This window comes from Exserohilum turcica (genome assembly GCF_000359705.1).
Source record: "Exserohilum turcica Et28A unplaced genomic scaffold SETTUscaffold_5, whole genome shotgun sequence".
Lineage (NCBI taxonomy): Eukaryota > Fungi > Ascomycota > Dothideomycetes > Pleosporales > Pleosporaceae > Exserohilum > Exserohilum turcicum.
The window spans coordinates 868,711-888,924 of record NW_007360266.1 but is presented as its reverse complement, the minus strand read 5'-3'; the positions used below and the strand labels follow the sequence as shown (position 1 = coordinate 888,924).

The 20,214-nt window shown below is 52.2% G+C and overlaps 10 protein-coding genes across 10 annotated transcripts; 5 read left to right on the top strand and 5 right to left on the bottom strand.

Moving 5' to 3' along the window:
• Positions 1–447: 447 nt before the first annotated feature.
• Positions 448–1,020, bottom strand: SETTUDRAFT_33547 (uncharacterized protein; the record flags this gene model as incomplete). Its single annotated transcript, XM_008030612.1, has 1 exon — positions 448–1,020. The coding sequence occupies one exon, from the start codon at positions 1,018–1,020 to the stop codon at positions 448–450; it is 573 nt and encodes a 190-aa protein (XP_008028803.1).
• Positions 1,021–3,397: 2,377 nt separating this feature from the next.
• SETTUDRAFT_21935 (uncharacterized protein) lies at positions 3,398–4,494 on the bottom strand (the record flags this gene model as incomplete). Its single annotated transcript, XM_008030535.1, has 4 exons — positions 3,398–3,904; positions 3,956–4,331; positions 4,385–4,395; positions 4,450–4,494. The coding sequence occupies 4 exons, from the start codon at positions 4,492–4,494 to the stop codon at positions 3,398–3,400; spliced, it is 939 nt and encodes a 312-aa protein (XP_008028726.1).
• A 540-nt stretch (positions 4,495–5,034) lies between these two features.
• SETTUDRAFT_21934 (uncharacterized protein) lies at positions 5,035–6,180 on the top strand (the record flags this gene model as incomplete). Its single annotated transcript, XM_008030534.1, has 3 exons — positions 5,035–5,070; positions 5,130–5,450; positions 5,512–6,180. The coding sequence occupies 3 exons, from the start codon at positions 5,035–5,037 to the stop codon at positions 6,178–6,180; spliced, it is 1,026 nt and encodes a 341-aa protein (XP_008028725.1).
• A 503-nt stretch (positions 6,181–6,683) lies between these two features.
• Positions 6,684–8,781, bottom strand: SETTUDRAFT_155793 (uncharacterized protein; the record flags this gene model as incomplete). Its single annotated transcript, XM_008030814.1, has 2 exons — positions 6,684–8,660; positions 8,764–8,781. The coding sequence occupies 2 exons, from the start codon at positions 8,779–8,781 to the stop codon at positions 6,684–6,686; spliced, it is 1,995 nt and encodes a 664-aa protein (XP_008029005.1).
• Positions 8,782–9,087: 306 nt separating this feature from the next.
• SETTUDRAFT_119856 (uncharacterized protein) lies at positions 9,088–11,297 on the top strand. The gene is made up of 7 exons (XM_008030813.1): positions 9,088–9,219; positions 9,270–9,337; positions 9,388–9,456; positions 9,504–10,356; positions 10,406–10,629; positions 10,678–10,942; positions 11,029–11,297. Exons 1-7 carry the CDS (start codon positions 9,163–9,165, stop codon positions 11,107–11,109), a joined length of 1,617 nt encoding a protein of 538 aa, XP_008029004.1. The 5' UTR covers positions 9,088–9,162; the 3' UTR covers positions 11,110–11,297.
• A 306-nt stretch (positions 11,298–11,603) lies between these two features.
• On the bottom strand, positions 11,604–12,750 carry SETTUDRAFT_95284 (uncharacterized protein; the record flags this gene model as incomplete). The annotated part of the gene is made up of 3 exons (XM_008030812.1): positions 11,604–11,887; positions 11,962–12,250; positions 12,316–12,750. The coding sequence occupies 3 exons, from the start codon at positions 12,748–12,750 to the stop codon at positions 11,604–11,606; spliced, it is 1,008 nt and encodes a 335-aa protein (XP_008029003.1).
• Positions 12,751–13,333: 583 nt separating this feature from the next.
• SETTUDRAFT_75745 (uncharacterized protein) lies at positions 13,334–14,289 on the top strand (the record flags this gene model as incomplete). Its single annotated transcript, XM_008030702.1, has 2 exons — positions 13,334–13,538; positions 13,592–14,289. Coding segments are annotated over 2 exons (903 nt in total), but the record flags the coding sequence as incomplete, so codon positions are not given.
• Positions 14,290–14,658: 369 nt separating this feature from the next.
• Positions 14,659–14,991, top strand: SETTUDRAFT_65470 (uncharacterized protein; the record flags this gene model as incomplete). Its single annotated transcript, XM_008030697.2, has 1 exon — positions 14,659–14,991. A coding segment is annotated over one exon (333 nt), but the record flags the coding sequence as incomplete, so codon positions are not given.
• Positions 14,992–15,764: 773 nt separating this feature from the next.
• SETTUDRAFT_94755 (uncharacterized protein) lies at positions 15,765–16,260 on the bottom strand (the record flags this gene model as incomplete). Its single annotated transcript, XM_008030811.1, has 2 exons — positions 15,765–15,885; positions 15,935–16,260. The coding sequence occupies 2 exons, from the start codon at positions 16,258–16,260 to the stop codon at positions 15,765–15,767; spliced, it is 447 nt and encodes a 148-aa protein (XP_008029002.1).
• Positions 16,261–16,667: 407 nt separating this feature from the next.
• On the top strand, positions 16,668–18,928 carry SETTUDRAFT_180461 (uncharacterized protein; the record flags this gene model as incomplete). The annotated part of the gene is made up of 3 exons (XM_008030810.1): positions 16,668–16,741; positions 16,795–17,473; positions 17,521–18,928. The coding sequence occupies 3 exons, from the start codon at positions 16,668–16,670 to the stop codon at positions 18,877–18,879; spliced, it is 2,112 nt and encodes a 703-aa protein (XP_008029001.1). The 3' UTR covers positions 18,880–18,928.
• Positions 18,929–20,214: the final 1,286 nt, after the last annotated feature.

The following is a 20,214-nucleotide window of genomic DNA, read 5'->3' as shown; positions in this document are numbered from 1 at the left end:
CACAACGCTCGTACCTGCGTAGTTGAGATAGATAGTGCAAGTGATAGTAGTAATTCTAATAATTAATTTGGTATATTGCAATAGTTTATTGACTGTAATAAAAGACTGTGATAACGTGTTGAAGTTAACGCGACGGTACAAAGTGGCCGACTCGCTTGGGTGGCCGACTCGCTTATGAACCACGTTATGTATGTATGTATGTATGTATGTATGTATGTATGTATGTATGTATGTATGTATGTATGTATGTATGTATGTAGATGCAGGAAAAGTAAATAACAAGTAATGCAAGAGAATTCATCAAATGTACAAAAGCGCAAAGTGAGCGAGAAATTGGGGGGGGGGTGCAATACTTACTTACTTGGGTACTAAGTAGGTAAGTAGGGGTCTGGGCCTGACCTGACCAGACCTGACCTGGCGCGTGCAGAGAAATAGTAAAGATACACCCTAGAACTTCACATGTGCTCTCCCCCACTTGTAAATGCCGCCACGCTGCACAAAAGACTTTGTATCCCACACAGCCTGCTTCATAGCCTCGCGGACACCGACATGCAGAATCGACCCGCTCTTCCTCATCCCACACGAGCCCTTATCAATCAGGCACTGGAATACTTTCCACCGGAACGCCGCCAACGCTGCTACTTGCGCCGCCATGTCTTCGTCCCAGTTGTACGCGTTGACTACCGTGTTGAGCTTGAACTTGACGTTGTATTTGCGGCACCGCGCATTTCCCCTCATCCACGACTCCCGCATCTTGCTGCCGTTGCTGACGATGCTGGTGCTTTCGAGTCGGAGCTCTGTTTTGCAGTAGCGCAGCACGCAGGAGAGCAGCTGCGCATGTAGAAACGGTTCGCCGCCTGCCATGTTTAGCTTGCGCATCCCGGCTTCTGCGAGCAGTTTTAGCCCCTGCTTGACTTGGTCCCACGGCAGAATGTACGATGAGGTTGCCGTGTGGAAAGCAGAAGCCGCACGAGTAGTTGCACTCGCGCGAGGAAAAGTAGTTGACTGAGACAGGGGCATTGGGGGAGCTTGGTGGCATCGAGAGGCTCAGCTGGCGGCTTTTTGTTATTTCCAATGCTGCCAAAAGCTTGCTCACTGGCAATTAGCAATGGTTGATGTGTATAAGAATATGGATTGTTTTTCACTATCATTCCAAAGTTTGCTATACTAACCAAACCCGCCCCCTTTTTTTCATATATACAACTATAACATAACATTACCATCTGATAGGGAGGGGGCTTGAAGTCGAGACTAGACTTGGAATTACGAGGTTTCTGGGTATATCTTTGCTTTACAGTGTACTGTGATTACTCCACTTTATATATTACCTTGTAAAAGGTTTGATCCAATGATGAGTAAATAGCAGCACAAAAATCTCACATACTGTTGATGGAAACTCGACATGAATGCCAGCTGCAATTTCACAAGTCTCTATCTACTTGAAATTCCGAAACCAGAATAAAAAAAAAGGACTGCATCTTCGTTATGCTCATGGTAAAAAGCCGGACCTTTCATCTCCGCATTCTACACTGTCGTGCATGGAAAAACGAGACGGCGAGATCTGCACAACCATGACAACACCGTCTACTTCTACATCGAACGCTTGTCGCAATCATCAAACGGAGTAGATGTTGGATTCTCAAGCCTAAAATCGAGGAAGAAAGATCATGCCAGGAAGAAACATGGAGTAACAGGAATCCTACAAGTGTCAAGCATGCATTTCGTCACCTTGTCGTGATAGTCAGTTTCTCAGGGCAAAACTCAGACAGTGCCACAGGTATGCAGGTTGATACCACATGGCCGTATTACAACGAAGCATTCACTTTGAAACAGGAAATATGCAGTCAGCGACATGTGACAAGCGTCTGATGGCTCGGCTACATTCACCTACCAGACACCGCCTATCTGGAAATACATGTCGGTACTAATCAACCTATGTTAATGTCTGTCCAGTTCATCACAGCATCTCAGAAAGAGAGAGAGAGAGGGGATGAAGATGAAGAAGAAGAAGAAGAAGAAGAAGAAGAAGAAGAAGAAGAAGAAGAAGAAGAAGAAGAAGAAATAACTCGGGAAATCTCTCCATGCTGAAACAACAATCACAATAACGGACCCTGGAACCATTCAATCCCCGTCGGATCAGGAGTATCGTACGGCACTAGAAAAACAGCGCGCACAGAAGACTTGCTGAAATACCCAAACCTGGTCGTTGGACCCCATCGAGCAAGAGAGAAATCGCCATGGTATACATGTGCAATCAACCACGCGGCGGCGAGTGGAAGAGATAAACTGCACCTATCACGAATAGAGTTCTGCATATTGTATGGAGGCCTAGGTACAACGACATCGCGGGAGGCTTTAAAAGGCGAGAGGGTGACTGAAGGAGCTGAGAGAGAGAATCGCGATGGTGGGCTTGAGGGAGCGTGCAAGTATGTTTGTGAAGAGGGTAATGAGAAAGAGTGATGCCAGAAGGTTGTAAATAGTGTGGATAGATGGGCATGTGCTGAGAAATCCTAGTGTGAACGGACTAGCGTGGGTAGGAGCATGGGAGATTGAATGGATGGGTAGGGTGGAAGCTGAAAAGAAGTATGGCAAGGTGACTGTGCTGTGTGTTTGACGTGTTGGAAGAAGAAGGGGTGGAGTTGGAAGACGAAGTGATGGGGTTGTGATGGTGTATATATAACTTATGTAGGAAACGAAGGAGAGGAAGATGAAGAACGAAAAGAGCAAGCAACAATGCGAAGAAGAGAGAAACTGGAATAAAAGAAAACCCATGTGAAAGCGCTCCATACCTTCTACAAGGTCAGACTTAGAACAAATGAAACTCAGTAAGTAGCGCATCAAGATCATCAATACTTAAACACAACTTAACAATTACTTACCCTTTACAGCATTGCATCAAGCAAAACCACGATACTTACATACCAGCGGCACAACAACAAAAAAAAAGTACCATCATTGATTTTCTCAAACACACACATGGAGGGGGGCACAGCGCGGAATATATAGCCAAACCCCCCGCAGTCTCAAAACACCGAGCTAAACAAGTGCAAGTGTGTCGCCGTCGTACTCCGCCGCACGGCTACGTTGCGCTGTTCTCCGCGCCCCCCCCAGGATAACCGGACTACTGGGACACGCAACGCATGGCGGGTATGCAAGCCATCGGCAGTAGCAGCGTCACGGCACATTGTCCTAGTTTGGTCAAAACTATGACACGGTTGCATTGAGTATTATAGTTACGGCACTTGGGTTTGCTGGTTCCCGCCCGCTCAACTGCCGTGCTGCAAGGGAGGCCCAGCATGCAGCATGCCGCGATCGTCGTCGTCGCCGTCGTCGTCGTCACGTGTCAGTCCCCCTCTTTGCACACTATATTTTGCCCAGACTATTTTTCCATAGTTACTTACAGTTTAGCCCTAATACCCGTAGCCCCTCCCTGGACCGTGGCGCCACGCAAATTTCCGCTCTTAAACTCATCAACAATACGCTCCATAGTCACCCACTCGACCCCCTCATGCTGATTGATCCACTCGATTAGGCGCTCATGCAGCAGAATAACCTGCGGCTTACCGCTGACCTGCGGGTGTATGCTAATGGGGAAAACAAAGCTCCCGTTGTCGGGGCACTCGCGGTACAGATACTCGAATTGCTGCTTCCACAGACGCTCGATGACGGCCGTGTCGACGTAGCCGTGGGTACTTGGTTGCGTAAGAGAGAGCTGGAAGGGCGGCCAGTCGTCTAGGTGCCAGCTTGCTGGGATTTCGACGACCGAGGAGGGCTTCAATGCGGACATGGGCGTCATCCAGTGGGAAGCGGGTTTCGAGACGTCCGTCTCGGTATAGGTGCTGAGATGCGGGGAAGGCAAGTAGTAAGGTTGGCAGTCATGATGCATGAAAGAGTGGTCGTATTCCTGTGATTAAGTCAGTGCTCTGCTGCCTCCTTACCTCTACATCAGTCTTACAATGCCAAACTCCTCCAGCAGCTTGACGGTCTCTTTGCTGGTGCTCCACGCCGGTGCTGTCCAGCCGCGAGGTTTTTTGCCCACAAAGTCGGTCAAGACTTGGATGCTCTTGAGTAGGACATCGCGTTGCTGCTGCTCGCTCAGCGTCGAGACAAATTCGTGTGTGTAGCCGTGCAATCCAATTTCATGTCCCTTTTCAATTATCTTGCGGATTTGCTGTGGAAATGACTCGGCTGAATGCGCTGGCGTAAACCATGTGGCTTTGATCTGGTACTTGTCCAATAGCTTCAGCAGGCGATCTATGCCCACTGTTGCACCAAAGACGCCGCGTGATACGTCGGTTGGGTTCACTGGCGCTCCAGTCTTCGTGTTCAGCCTCAAGTTCCTTTAGCATATGGAGGTAAGGTATCGTTGGCAGAAGCAACTCACCATCCGCTTACCTAGCAAGGGCAATCCGTCAGTCCGTGTCTTGGGAGATATCATGTGCTACTGACTGCATCGATATCGATACCGTACGAACAAAGTACTCTTTTCGGCATCCTGCGAGAGCGAGTCGGTATTGTTGCACAAAAACTTTTCAGCAGTCTAGACAAATTTCAATGCAGGAACAAGCATCTTAAGCTACAAGTCCCTCTTATCGAACCGCTGTAGCCGACAGCCCAGCAGTGCATATGATACACCGACATATCGTCCGAATGATGCCCACCTGCCTGCTTCGTCCCGCTGTGGGTGTAGCTTCAGGGCCACTGATATGCTTTGGAATCCTCATGAAGGCGTATGGAATCATTGTGCATGTATGCAGGACTAGCTTGCAGCGGCCAATGAACCAGATTTGGGCTCGTGCAGAAGATTACGTGAAACTATCCTTTGCTTGCGTCTAGATGAGCGAATGAAATACAGCGTAGTTCGGCCATAGGTCAGACGGAACTGGGCGCAAAGGCGGGGCGGGGGCAGACGTGTGACTACCGATGGCGCACGCGCACTCGGGCTCGCACGAATAGCTCCTAGCATCGGAATTCTGGTTTCCGATAATACAACGCGTTGCGCAGTTTGTTTCATCTGCCAAATGTTGTGCTAGGATGTTGTTTGTTGCTTGTGAAGGAACGCCGTATGAGGTTCGTATTGAGTGTGACGTCATTTCTTGTAGTCGTATCGCTGCTGATATTCTGTCTAGATCGGCTACCGGCATGGCCACGCTGCAAAACTGCAAATCGATCGCGGCATCGACTTCTATGCGTCTCTGTTTTTGAAGAACTGCAAACAGACATGGCCCCAGGTCCTACAGCATGCCTTGGTATTTGAACAACAGGCGAAGGCGCAATGGCCAGCGTATCAGGAAGAAATGAAAGGCATTGCTGATGGTTCTGGGCATGATTTACTGGATATTGTGGCACTGAATGTGAGGACGGAAATCAACTTTGGTTTGTTCAGCGATGGGTGTACAGCGCTTGCATGGCACACTGGTAATCACGCATGGCTGGCGCAAAACTGGGACGTATGTATCCGGAGCCGAAAAAGAAACGTTGGTAGTGAGCATATGAGCTGATACGGAACAGTGGATGGCTGAGCAGAAACAAAACCTCATAATCACCAAAATCACCCAAGCCAACAAGCCTACAATAGTCCAGGTCACTGAAGCAGGCATCATTGGGAAGATAGGCTTCAACAGCTTCGGTGTGGGCACTTTGTTCAATGCCATCAAAGTACATGGCGTAGATTCCACTCGAATGCCTGCTCATTTCGGCCTCCGCATGGCTTTAGAGAGCAAAAGTGCAGATGAAGCCGTCCGAAAGCTCCAACGCTTCGGGATGGCGTCTTCGGCTCACATCCTCATAGGAGACGCAACGACATCTGTGGGCCTGGAGTTTACAAAAAGTACATTTGCGCGCATATTACCAGACTCTACCGGCAAAGTTATTCATACAAACCATCTTCTTCGCGATCATCCTGGCGAACTCGATACAGTGTGGATCAAAGACTCTCTGACCCGTGTTCGGACCATGGCTGAAAACACTGTAGCAGTAGGCGCGGACCCTAGTTGGGAGCAGGTGCATCAGCTATTCCAAGACGAACAGAACGCTCCAGGGTCGATATGCAGGACCGAGACAGAGGAGACTGGAAGTGGGACGCTGTTCAATATCGTAATGGACTTGAAGAGCAGAAAGGCAGTCGTAAACGTGGGCAGACCCACAGAGGTAGAAGAGACGGTCAATCTAGAGCTTTGACGTGGGAAGTGCTACGCTTTTGCGTTGGCGTAATTTGACAACGGACATGTGGGGCCGTAGTTCCCGACATCTGTTTCCTCAAGCGGGGTACCTATACAAACATTGAGCTAAGAACGCGCCGTGCGTAGCGCATTGACTCAGTACCATGCTACCGGAAACATTGCTCGGTACTTGTGCGATTGTATGCCAAACATGTATCGAGCATTCTCTTGCGATAAAATGACATGCCGAGTGGAAGCGTGAATATTGTGCGGTGGGGTTCCCAGGAGGGCGAGGCTGACTGGCAATGAAAAGTGAGTAGGCGGTAATAAGTCCAGACATGACGAGCCTATCTTACAAATACGTGTATTTGCCAAGACACCGATGATGCAGCAGTGAACATGCTCTGAAATAGCAGCATTTTCATGTGCAAGATGAACAATCATCAATGGTATGATGATACAGCCATAAGTTTAACAGTCCAAACACCTTTGACGTAAAGTTCGTTTGACGCCCCGTGTTCTTCATGACGTATCCGAGACCATTTCCAGATTATCGTTCACGTTCAAGGAGAATTCCGCGTTCCAGTCTCGAGGCGGTAGATTGTATGAACATGTACCGAGTGGATCCGCGCCATCGATTGCTGAAGTAGTAGGGTTGAAGATGGTCCAGAACTGATAAGCCTCGTCGACCTCTGTAAGGACAGGAGGCGGTATTTGATATTCGTAGCGACTACTCGAATCCGAAGTAGCCTGTTGAAGCGATGGCGGATGGAGGCTCACCTTCTGGTCCAGATACTCCAAGTATTCGCTCTTCACCGGTGGTAGCAATCGTTCGTATTCCTCGTAGCATCTCCGCGCGGCTGCCCATCGCTCCGAGATGGACAGGAAACATTTTGAAAAAACGTTCATCCAATCCTCCACTTGTTGCCAAGGATAAAGACGTGCGACTTCTCTTTTGCAACGCTGCAAGCCCTGGAGGAATATGAGGGCACAATTGAAAACGTGATGGCAGGGATGAAAGACGTATTTGATCTTCCCAGCTTCTGCTTCAGACTGTAGAAAGTAACCATCGGCAACTTTGACAGCGTTCACCAAAGCAACCATCATCTGCTCCTTGCTCGGGTTGGGTATGCGGCGGGAGGAGCGATTCAGCAAAGACAAGATGTAAGGATGTGCAATGTCAGAGTACAGGCACATCTCTGTCCACCGTGCGTTCAGGCTGTGGTCCTTGTTGGCGCTGGCTGCGGCATATATTTCTTGTTGCCAGCTTGTAATTTTCTCGACGCAACGCTGCATCCATTGTTCCAATGATGCGTGCTCCTCGGAAATGGGATCTCCTTGCCACAAAACAGAGATGATATCGGCTTCTATGAGTCGAAATCGGCAGATGATGCGCTGAGTGAATTTCGAGACGCGCCCAGTATGCGATATGCTGCATTCGGCGATGGCGGTGTCGTCTATCTCGAGCGGGAAGGCAACGTCGATATGCCGGATAGGCAGTGTTGCAGGGCGTAAAAAGATGCAGCACACTCCAACTTCCATTTCCCATGCACACCAGAACAAGCGACGCCGCATGTCGCGCTGATAGGCCGATATCCTGGGGTCGCTTGGCAGTTCCTGGTGAAGACCGAGGTCAATGACTGCCTGGCTGATTAGACCTGTCAAAAGCCACAAGTCTGCCATTTTCGGATTCAGGAAAATGTACTGAGTCAGGAGCAAAATGGCCTGCAGTCCAGGGATATCGTTTGTGGCAACTTCCGGGATCCATTGCATGGCGTGGCGAACCAGCTGAAAGGCTAGGTCGTTCGCCTTGCGAACGTTATTTCGCGCGCTGGTGGTCAGCGATATGGCCATGATGATGCAAACTATGTAGCGGTTGCGAAACGACTCTTCGTCTACTTCCGGGGTTGCGACATTCTTGTGGTAGATGGAGCTGAAGGCGGTTATCACATCATTGCGATGGTAGATCGGGTACTGCGTGATGACGCGATCCAGATAATTGCGCAGCAGCTTGTTTGCGCCGACCTCATCGGGCATCAAGTCGTAGAACAAGCCTCTAGTCTGTTGCGGGTTCAGTATGGATCGTGGGTGGTTTTCGTTCAAGTCATTGGACAGAACCGGCCCCTTTTTCGAAGGCAGCTGAGTGCCCTTGATGACGCACTGCAGGAAGGGGCGGGCTTTGCAAACACCGAGAAATGACGGCGTAATGTCCTCCATAACTTGGTTGACTAGGCTATCAGCAAAAGCACATTTCTCCGGACGCCACTGCCCAGCCTTTGCGTCAGAGACACTGGAATCTGCGGGCGACGGCATGGCAGCACTTGGTGGGCCCAAGGGGTGCAACTTGGACTGAGTGCTGTGAGCCTCGAGCCGGACCAGGTGGGCTTCTAGGAAGTCGGCAATGGATCGCGGAGCCTCCTGCTGGGTGGCAGAGTCAAAGCCCACGCACTGCGTCCCTGCATCGACGCAGCGCGTACACGCCGGGACCTTGCCGTCGCACTCGTCAAGTCAGTAAACGCGCGCGGGAGCTCAAGAGAGAGGCGGTCTTTACTGAGAGTTTGCGTTTGCGGCAGCGGGCACATGCGAGGACCCGGCGACGCACTTTGGTACGGCTTTGCATGGCGAAGAGGGGGGATGTCAGGTGTCGGGGCGTGTGTACCACGACGGCGTGGTGCACATGGCGTTGATGGAAAAAGGGGGGGAGCTGGAGGAGTAGGTGGATGGAATTGGTGCCTGGGAAGGAAGGGTGAGATGCTAGCTGCTAGCACTCGAGGGCACGCAGGATGATGCTGCTGCCTGTTGATCGCTGCTGCTTCGGGTCGCGCTTACCACATGCAGCCCGTTGTTCCCTCGCTCTCACTCTCACTCCCCCCCCCTCCCAAACCCAACCCCAGGCGGCCCCAAGGGCTGTTCCACATGCTCGGCGCCGGCAGTGAAGCGCTGCTCGAAACCCCATGTCTGCAGGCCTCTGTCTCTGCAATCCTCGCACACACGCGCCTCCATGACGGCCATGGCCAGTCCCAGTCCCCCGACGCTTGATCTCGAGGCGCTGATCCAGGTAACCCCAGACGCCGCCGCCGTCTAGAGCCATGCACTCAACTTCGCCAGAGTCTGCCTGCATGCAAGAGATGCCGAGAGTGTCGCCGTGGCTGTGATACGCTACTCCCCAAGTGCAGGTACCTTGTCTCGCCGCCTTACACAGGAAGCCTCTCCCTAACGGTAACAGGCAGTGCACAAAGGCCGGCGTCGAGTGCGTCTTCTACGACCATGGGCGCAATGAACTGCTATCTCGAAGGCACGCAGATATGTCCATCCTGCCGACCCAAGCTTACATGTTTCCAGCTACATCAGCGGGCTTGTAAATCGTGTGCGCAGTCTATCAAGCGAGCATCCTTCGCCCGCTGCCTCGGGTGGCGCCGTGGATCATGGCGCATTCAGCGCACAGGTCGAGGCTGAACCCTTCGCAGCAGATGTGCAACACCATTTCGCTGAGGCGGGCAACAGCTATCGATATCTGGGCGCAGAGTCCTGCCTCCTCAAGTCGCCCAGATTGCATACTGCACAAAACATTCGCAGCGAGCAAGCCGACGATGAACTCGACCAATGGCACTTTGCCAACAAAGGCTCGGCCGAAAAGCAGTATGAGCTGATGCAACTGTACCTCGAGATTGTCCAGCCCGTCTATCCCATCCTGGACCCTTCACTGCGCTATCTGAGGCCCGAGTTACCCACCGACCTCTCTTCCACCGAGCGATTCTCCTTGTGCATGATTTACTCCATCGCATGCTACATTCTCCCCAATACTGGCAAGAAACAAGCAAACAGCCAAGGCTGGAGCCCCTCAGGTAGGCTTTCATATCACCAGGCCAACTCAATCAGGTACCGCGCCTTGGCCACGCAGTATTTTGCCGACGCCATGGAGCACCTGGATGTCGCAACCTTGGAACCAAATATTGATACAATCCGCTCCATCCTGCTGCTTGCCATCAACAGCTCATTCGACCCCTTGGCCGGCAATATCGGACAGCAAGTGGCTCTCGCAGGACGTCTGGCCTTTGATCTCGAGTCCAAAAGAGCATTACAGGAGCTGGAACCAAATGATGCTGAGATGCTTAGGGCCATGCACATGACCATCTTTTGTCTCGAAAACCAGCTTGCATCCACCCTGGATCGACCTGCATCCTTCCCAGAGCCTGTATCTCTATCCATCTGCCCAACACCTTTCACGTACTTACTTTGTACAGGAAACAGAACTGTGCTTTGACAAGAGTAAACCCGCCGAGTATCTCTGCTCGTTGTATCGCATGCAAAACCGCTTCCGCAAGGGCGACGCAGTGGAAAAAGAGAACGTAAAGAAGTTGCTGCCTCTCTTTGATGAAAAGGATGAACTACTGCCCGTCATACGCACCACCTTGCACACGACGCATCTCTTGCTCAATCCTTGCTGGGGAAGCGCGTGGCATGTCCTGTGGGTAGCAGTTACATTGCTTTGTTTACGATACTAATCAGGACGCAGAGAGGCAGTAGTAAGCTACGGCAGCGTGCACGTCTTCAGCACGCCACACTGGGTCTACCGTGCCGGGACCGTCCTCATCCAGAACATGCCCGCAATCTTTGGCGGCAACCTTATCCAGCTCTATTCCAACGCTCTTCTCGTCCTGGAGCTGTCTTCTTGGAAATGGCCTAGTTCCGCTGCTCTGTCCGCATCACTGGTCGATTTGATGCAACAAATGAAGACAAAGTACAGGCCAGATTGGTCAGACAAACTTCAACACGGTGGCGTAAGAATATAACCTCTTCGGCCAGCTTGAAATGCAAGCACATTGCATGCCGATTTCTTATTTTTCTTTCTAATCATTTTCTCCAGATTTCCTATTCTCCTGCTACACAAGATGTACGCCTGAGACAGCTTGCCAGCCATGATGAAAAGTCACATGTGCAATATTGATTGCAAGGAACGCCCATGTTTTCTCTTTGCCGACGACTCTTTGGTTTTCTTTTCCTTTTTTTCGGCGTCACGTTTCTGTCATTCGCATGTGTAATATGGGCAAAATCTTCTTTTCTAGCCAGGAGTTTTGTTGGCTCTCGTTTTGGGTAATGGTGATGAAAACAATCACGTGTATTTATATGTTTAACACGGCAGAATGCAGGATGTCTTTCACGTATTATTTTATCTTTCATCTATTTCGAATTAGTTTTCTAGAAAAGCGTAGGACTACAACTTGCAGGTGTTTGTGTAGTTTAAATTGAAGAGTGCTGTAATATAGGCACATAATGTGGATGAGGAACAGAATGAATTTATTGAGCTACCCTCCATCACAAGCAGTGACATATAGCTTCTTTGAGCCTATCTTCTTGATTATGCATAAGACCAAATTCACCGCCACCATCAGCTTACTCGATCAAAGCATCGATAACACATGTTCGCGCTCTGATTTTCAACTACGATACAGAGCTCCCAGCTAGATTATCGGGTTCCTCGGCCGACTCATGAGGCATATCAGGAACGCGGCCTTCTCTCCTCAAGTTCTCATACAAGGCCAGCGCCGACAGCGCCTTTGCATCTCTCGCGGCCTCTCTCCAGAAACTCGTCAACGGAACTAGCTTCAGCTTGATTCTCTCACCTTCATGCTCAAGCCCTGTTGCTCTGCCTCTGAGCCACTCCATGTGCGGACGTGAAAGCCGCTTCTGGTACAAGTAAAGCTTGATAAACTCGTCGCATGCACCTGGGAAGCAGCAAATTACAGGATTAGCATTCGCCAACGGCAGAACAAAACACAGCTTTGAGTGTAGATCTTACCAGGACTGGGATACATTGCCGAGTGTAGTTCCTCTGCTGTAGATACAAAGTCACGCGATCCTTCTGACAAAGCCAGTTCAGTCAAATCGAGTAATTCGCTCGCCTGGATATCAAGATGTGCTTCTTCCTTGAGTTCCCTTGCTGCTGTCCCCGCAAAGGACCCAGAGTCATCTAGCATGCCAGCAGGAATCTCGGTAAAAGCCAGACTGGAAGCTGCAGGTCGAGGCTGCACAGTACAGATGACGTGTTTTTCGTCTTCACCGAGAGCGTCGCTTGGCTGGACAATGGCCTGTACACGGCAATCAACATATTTCCAGGCTAAGGGATATGGCTAAGGGGAATATTGGGACTTACGAGAATCGCTACGCTACCACCCCGAAGGAATGCTGCACCAGGCACCCAATCCCCCGCACCAGGCCCATTTCTAATCTCAGCTTGTATCTTCATGAAGCCGAGCCACGTATGCTCTTTCTTGTCAAACCAGTCCACAGCTTCGATATTCAGTTCTTCCAGTCGGTATGGCCGCTTGTGAAAGGGATGTGCTGCATTCTGCTGTGCATCTAGCGCTTTGAGCAGTCGCACAAGCCAGTTTCGCAGCGCGGGAAATCTGAAGGCTGGCTCGTTTTCCGGGCGCTCCAGTATCTGCTCGAATTCCGCTGCACTGAGATTCCAGGGGAGATAGACTGGAATCGGAGGGCTAAAGGTTTTGCCGTGGAATTCATGCAGTGTTAGAGCGGCGGGTGGCCTGGTTGAGGGCCGGGTATTGGGGTTGTGGATTTCCGTGCGCATGTTCGCGATTGGCGGTATAGACATATTCAGATATAGATCTGTTGTGTGGGAAAACTAAAAATTTAACGGTCCTATATCTGGAGATACACGCTCTCAGGTATACAGGTGTATAATGGAGGTCAAGTTTGAGTTATGGGGATGCTGGTATTTCCTCGGCCTAATTGTGATTTGCCTGTTCGTGCGCAGCAGAGACGCGGTCCGCATTGGACATGTTTGGCAGATATTGTACGAGACTGCATGTCATGATGAGCGTTGTAAGCATGCGGTGGCGGGCCGTTTGAAAGACAAGCAATAGTCGTAGGGATGTCTGGTCTGGAGCCACGGCACGCTCCACTTTCCCCACTTCCCCCACGCGCTGCCCCGCCATGGCATGCTTACCGTATTGGTATGGCGTTGATCGTATGCAGGGCAAGACCGGCCGCGAGTCGTACAGCTCCGCGCCCGCCACCCGCCAACCTTCACGCATCCGTTTGCTCTTTGTTCACCTGCGCCTTCACTTTTTTCTGGCAACCATTTGTACGCGCTGCTTTTTCTCGTCTCAGCTAACTGTACCGCACTCTTCTCCGCCCCTAGCTTACTCAACATGGGCACGCTGACTGCAGACTGCCCCCGACTCGACACACATTGCCCGCACAAGCTTGCCACGAGCTGCCGCCTGACCTCAACGCCGAATTGCTGTGCTTGCGCCGACGAGAGAGCCCATTCGCGAACATATCGCGTGTACATTGACGGAGTTGGTTTTGTGAATCGCGGGACAAGATGGCAAGGCTACTGCTGGTTCTGTAAAGGTGCGAACGATAGCAGTCGCGGCAATCCGATCGTAGGGCTGACCCTCACACAGAGTTCTGGAGTAATCGCCTTGCTGCCACCGACCCGCCGCTTGAGATCTCGCAAACGCGCATACCCGAGATACCAGATCAGACTGAGTTTCTAGAGCGATGGTGGGAGTTCCACCAGGGATACCGCATTGCGAAGCTTCCTGATGGCACAGAGCAACGCATCGCTGTGATAGGGGAACCGTTCAAGGAAGTCAGCCCTGGCTTCTTGCCACGGACGCTGGACCAGCTGCGGTCTGGTGTGGAAAATGATGCTTCAAGACCGGAGAATAGGTTTGGAAGGAGAAGGTTGACATCAGAGGAAGAGCGGCCAGAGCAGCCACACCAGAGCATTGAGGATGCGTTGGATGATCTTCTTCAAGAGGCGGAAGAGATTGCGAACACAGAGCCAGTGGTACCTACAGAGCCGGCATCGCTGGCTACCCCTCAGATGCAGCAGGATCCTTCAGAGCCGCCTCGGCCCATGACAAGACGAGAGGCACAGCTGCAGCGTGCACGAGAGCGCTTTGTTCGCGTTTTCGGCTCGCGCGAGGAATTGGAGCAGGACGATTACGAGTCGCCACTTACGCAAATGTACACGCGAGCATACGACCGCCACCGCCAAGCCGAGCAGCGAAGAGCAGAAGGAACAGACATCGCGCCTCGGCTCGATGCCTTATCAGCGCAAGATCGCCGAGAGATCGAGGAGCAACTGCTCTGGGGCGTGATGCGAGAATCACAGTCCATATCCGAGGGCCTGGAACCCGCGAGTGAGGTGTGGAGTTACGCGCCGCGGCGAAGAGGCGTCGAGGGCGAAGATGCCGCTGTGACGGAAGCGCGTTGGTTGGGCGATCACGGCGAAGTCGATATATCGCCCGAGCGCATGGCCTTTTTCGAGACGGGCGGCGCAGAAGGCGCAGAAGCAGCGCGTAGACTGGTCGTCGAGTATCGCCAGAGCCAGGCACGCGACGAAGCTCGCATCCGCGCCTTGCTGACAAGCCCCAATGTCGAGCCCAGCACAGCGAATCCCCGACCCACGGGCTGGTGGTCCCAAATCCGGCCTCAGCTGTCTGGCCTGCCCAGCCAGCCACTCACAGAAATGCACAACATCCGTCTGGATTTCGAACAGGAACTCGCTCGTATGCGCGCTGCTCGTCCGCCCTCGCCGCCGCTCGTCTCGCTCGATAACCAGCCAGATCGGCCGGCGCCAAAGTCGGAAGAGGAAATGACAAAGGTGCTGGCTTGCCAGGTGTGCTATCAGCAGTTGGCCGACATTGCCGTGCTACCGTGCGGTCACATGGTCATGTGCCAGTGGTGCGCAGATGTCGTGGTGCCCATTCGCCACGGACATATACCGCTGCGGCCGACAAAGTGTCCCATGTGCAGGAAGCAGGTCAAGCAGAGATTTAAGATTCACACGGGATGAGGTAGGTGTGTGTGTGTGTGTGGGAAAGCTACATGGCTAGTTTAATCATGTGAAAACATAATCTTGAACAATGGATATCATGAATTTGACAAGCGTCCATGTCATGAAGTTATGCGATTAGATTCATGTGCTGCTAAAACGCTTTTGCTATCGGACTGCCATGTGTCGTTCTAGCAGGTGTGTTGAAGAAGTGAGGAAATGGGTATACTGGGCTCTTCAAAAGACTTGCATTCTGCTCCCGGCATAGTTTGACTAAACTTTTGCTTGTATGCATGGTTCAGTGGGACCAAGCGAAGCCGTTCTTCTGTACAGTTCCCCTACCATGGTTTCATTGCCTCCAAGAAGCCAGGGACTGCCCTCTGAAGTACGCAATAGGATATATGTAGGATGATTTGCATCTCTGTCTACGGGTATGCCTGGGGCCCAAGAATGTCGCATTGACCTGTGCTGGAGCGACCACAGAAGATGAATACGGTAAGCATGGTGTTGGAGGAATCGTCGTGCTGATGCACAGTCCGTCGTACGTAGGAGCAGTGCCGCGTGTATTCTAGGAAGGTGGAACACTTGTTTTGTGTGCCATCAGAATCCCGATTCCCAGATGGAGCGATGTCACGGGTGTGTTCGCCTTGCGCTGTGGTGGTGTTGATGCTGGATGCATAGTCACGCCATGACGACTTTTCTAGTTGCATAGCAAGCCGGTTCTTTCCTGATATCGAGGTAGACGTTAATCAAGGGCGACGGAGCGTCTTGTAGACGCCGGTTGCGTTTGCGCATCAGAGACCGCCGTAGATGGCGAAAGAAGATAGGATAAGCACTAGTGTGTTGATGACGGCCCAGACAAAGGGAATCCACGTCGACATTTCAAAGTATCCGGCCTGGTACACGCCTCCGAGGCTAATCTAGTCAGCACATGCATGCACACTTTGGAGACTGGGATACGCACAGCCCGCCGACGATTGCACCCGAAATCAGGGCCTCGACGCCTCCTATGATGATGAAGACAGGCAGGGCGATCCAGATGAGCTTCCAGTTGCGCCATTGTATGACGCATGCCCACAGGGCCGTGATCAGGTGTATGCCGCCGAGCAAGAGGAGGGTCCAGTAGACGGTGAAGCGGAGGATGTCGTCGGGCCGGTAAAGGTAAAAGGACGGGTTGTGGCCAGGAGGAAGCGGCCAGTAGAGCGAGGGGAACGGAGGCGTCCTGTAGCCCAGCGGCACGGCCGACTCGATGCGCTGGATGAAGCTGGGGAAGATCTCGTTAACCACCATTGTGGACCAGGCCGTACAAGTAGACGCGCGGGAGGGGGAGCATGGTGTTGGGGCTGGAAACACGCAGGGGGGCTGTGAACAAGTAAATATGGGGGTGGGGAGGGACGAGACTCACCTGAATTTGGGCGACATGGTTTATGCAGCTGCGCGTCGGCGGGATTCGCGCGCCTGATTGGCGGGGCGGCCAGGATAATCGCAGCAGCAAGGCAATCTTGGCGAGTGAAAGCAAAATGCCCGTGACGTCGATCGCCGAGTGAATGTTGACGGCCAAGGCCCACGCGCTCACAACCTCGGCTCGGCGCGCGACGACTCTCCACCATTCCCACCACCCGCCGTCGCATCCCGACGTCCACCCTCCCGCTCATGCGCAGCTGCCCGTAGCCTTCCCCGGGCCCTGCGACTCCAAGATGGCTGTCGACCGCCTCTTGTCGACGCTGCTGCGCTCGCTGCAGACGTATACCGACCAGCAGGACACGCCGCGGTATGCATGCCCCCAGGCGACGCCCGCACCGCGCAAACTGACCACCACGACAGGCTTCTTGGGACCGCGTCGTCGCTGCTCACCACGCTCGGCAACCCCCACAATCTCAGTCTCCTGACCTCGCATCTGCTCACGGCCCCGGCCCTGTGGGACCGCCCCGATGGCGTGCGGACGCCCCTGCGCATGCTCTCCGTCTTCCACGCTGCCGCCACCACAATCGTCACCCATCACAACGACGTGCGCTTTGCAAAGGCCCCCAAGCTTGCCCCCGGCCAGCTTCCAACAGGCGGCGGCCTGTCGCTGGACGAGTGGATACGCGCCGTGGTAGCTGGCGCCGACGACCGCAGCCGGCGATGGAAGCATCTGGTCGTGCTCGGGGGCCTGCTGATTGGCATTGCCAATCTGGAGGAGCAGGGCATGCATCTGTACTGGGCGTCGGCTGTGCGCAAGAAAGTAGAAGCTGCGCTGGTGCGCGCGACCAATCTGGCGCTGGTCGAAGTGAGGGAACGCTCCGAGGCGGATGGCCTGGGAGGCCACACCATCACGCTGGTGCTCAACCACACCTTTGGCTGCATCGGCGAACTCGAGCGCACCCAGCTGGACTACGACATGCTGCTTCCCGTGCTGATTGGCACCGCCTTTTTCTCCAATGAAGGCTTCCAGTCGGCCTACTTCCTCGGAGGCTTGAATCTGGATGTGCGCGCGACCCCCTCCGGGAAGCTGGACTGGAGTGTAAGTTGAGATGGAGTGAATCGACGACCTGCACTGACGATACATAGCCACGCTCGAGCTCCTACAGGCAGGTCGAGGTCATGCTGAATAGGCCACTCGTCTCCTCAATGGGCCCTCTGTCGCGCCTGATTGCGCACTCGGTCGAGAATGTCAAGAACCCCTGGATCGTCCAGACCATGATGGACGACCTTGCCAGCTTTTCTCGCGCCCTGACAACGCAATGGCGGCAGACCAAGCTCTCTGACATTGAGCCCGCCGAAGAAGCAGCCAGCCTGGAAGAAGAGGCACTCCAGAAGACTACACCGCAATTGTGGAACCTTCTCAAGGCTGCCTTGTTTGCAACGACCATCATACTCCGCGGCGTCTTTACTCGAGTCATGGCTGACAAGGCCCTTGCTGCGGATGCCGTTGCCCCACTGCTTGCAGCACAAGCCTTGCAAATACTGCGCCATCTCTACTTTATCACGTCCAGGCTAGGCCCTGCCTCGTTTTCTCAACACACGTTTGTCTACCTCACAGCCATTGACATACTCGCCGCCTACCCCAACCATGCCGACAAATTCCTCAAAACCATAGCCTCGCAGCATCTGGGCAAGATCCCGAGCCATCCTCTCGATCGCATCCTGGATCTTTATTTCCTTAACACGGCAGAGCACTTTACCCTCGTACTATCACCAGCCACCAACGAAGACTTGCTCGTAGCATCAGCAGTGCCCTACCTTGCAGCCGGCGAGAACCGCCACATGCTGCCTGTATTCGAGGCCGCACATAGCGTCATGCTGGCAGTGCTGTCCGCCCCTCAATCAGCAGAAATCACAGCAAAGCATCTACCCTTCTACATTGACGCCTTGTTCGGGGTCTTCCCCCACAACCTGACACCCCGCCAATTCCGCCTCGCCTTCAAAACCCTCATGCGCGTCACAGCCCCTCCATCAGCCCTCTCAGCAACACACCCAGATCTCCCCGCCACGCTTCTGGAAATCGTCTATCACCGTGCGCTCAACGCGCCCACAGCCCCGCTTCCCCTCGATTCCGTCGCAATCGCACTCCAGGGCTCCGACGCGCCTCCCCCGGCCCTCTCCGAACAAGCCGTCCTCGCACTAACCCTAATCGACGCCCTACCCTACCTCCCCATCCCCTTACTGGAAGAATGGCTCCCCCTCTGCGCCGAGCTCCTCAACCAAATCGACGACGACGACATGCGCGACAACGCCCAGCGCCGCCTATGGGAGGTCCTTGTTAGCGGCGAAATGGATCCCGAGCGCAGTAATCTGGCAGTCGCCTGGTGGACTACTATGGGTGGTAGAGAGCGCGTCTTGTATGGACGTGAGGATTCAGGTCTCAGTTACATGAGTGGCGCTTTACCTGTTGCTGAGGAGCGTAATGTACGTCAGAGTAAATTGTAGAGCTGTTGTTGTTGTTGCTGCTGTTGTTTAGTTAGTCAGGTACCACGTTGTTTATGATACCCCATATTTTTGGAGTTTTTTTTTCTTCTCAACATTTCTCTTTGTAGTACAGTATCCTTGATTTTTTTTTCTTTTTTAGGAGCCTTGGTTGTATGTAGTGAGCGCTGAGAGAGGAGGGAGAGAGACTTTTTACCTAGCTGCAGCATGAGCGAGTATGGAATTTTTCTATTCCCCCACTCCCCCCCCCTTTTTTTTTCGTCGTGTCCTGTTTTCCCACCAAAACACTATCTCCACATTGACATCTGACGTGTTTATTCTGATGGGTCATTTACCAACAATGATCTCTCCCTCTCCCTCTCTCTCTCTCTCCCTATCTGCTTTCCCTGCACCTCTCCATCCATCATCGCAAAATACACTGTCGTCATGTAACACGCACAATCCACAACGGTATGTAGCTACATTGGTGGTACTCATCCATCCAAACAACACTCCAGCACCATCTTTCTTTCACATCCACACCCATGCCCCGCCGTCTCTTCACTCCGCATCTGCCCTTTGCCCTTCCTTCCCCTATTGAGAGCACTGCATGTCTTTTCCTCCCCGGTGTTTTGAAACTTGACCGCGAGTACTATCCAAGTACATCATTTTTCTTGCTTGAAGCGTAAAGTACAGTAGTTGTAACGAAAGTGACTTCATCGTCATCTTCATATATATATTTTCTTTTAGCACAACTGAATAAAGATACATACATACCTACATCCAAGAAAACGAATGCATAAAGAAAAAAAAGGAAAGAGTACGTAGTAGACAACAAATAAACTAATCGCTTAATGAAATCCGTAAGAATTTTATGTTTAGCAAAATGGAAAAAGAAAAAATAAGGCTAGTGTACGTACATACTGGAAAAGGAAAAAAAAGGGAAAAAGGAAAAAGGCGAGATAGTTTTTTTTAAACTCCTTGGAAATAACAAACGAAAAGAGAACAAAAACAAAAACGAAACGACGTGTAACTATAGGCTTGATGAACAAGATTTTGAAAAAAAAGAGGGAAAAAGGGAAAAAAGAAAAAAGAAAAAAAAAGAGCTATGCTATGACGATACAGAGAAAATCCAAGAGAATAAAAATCCCCCCACTCCGTTTCCCGTTCACTTTCCCTTCCTAAAGCGCCAGCGCACACCAAAATACACCACCAGGCCTGAACTAGACAAAAAAAAAACTCCACACAAAAGGAATTCTGAAGACGTGGAATGATGATAAGACGCCATCGCCATGCTCGAGTTATGCATAATTTACAGTAGGAATTGCAACTTTGCCCCCTCCCATGCCCTTTTCCCAC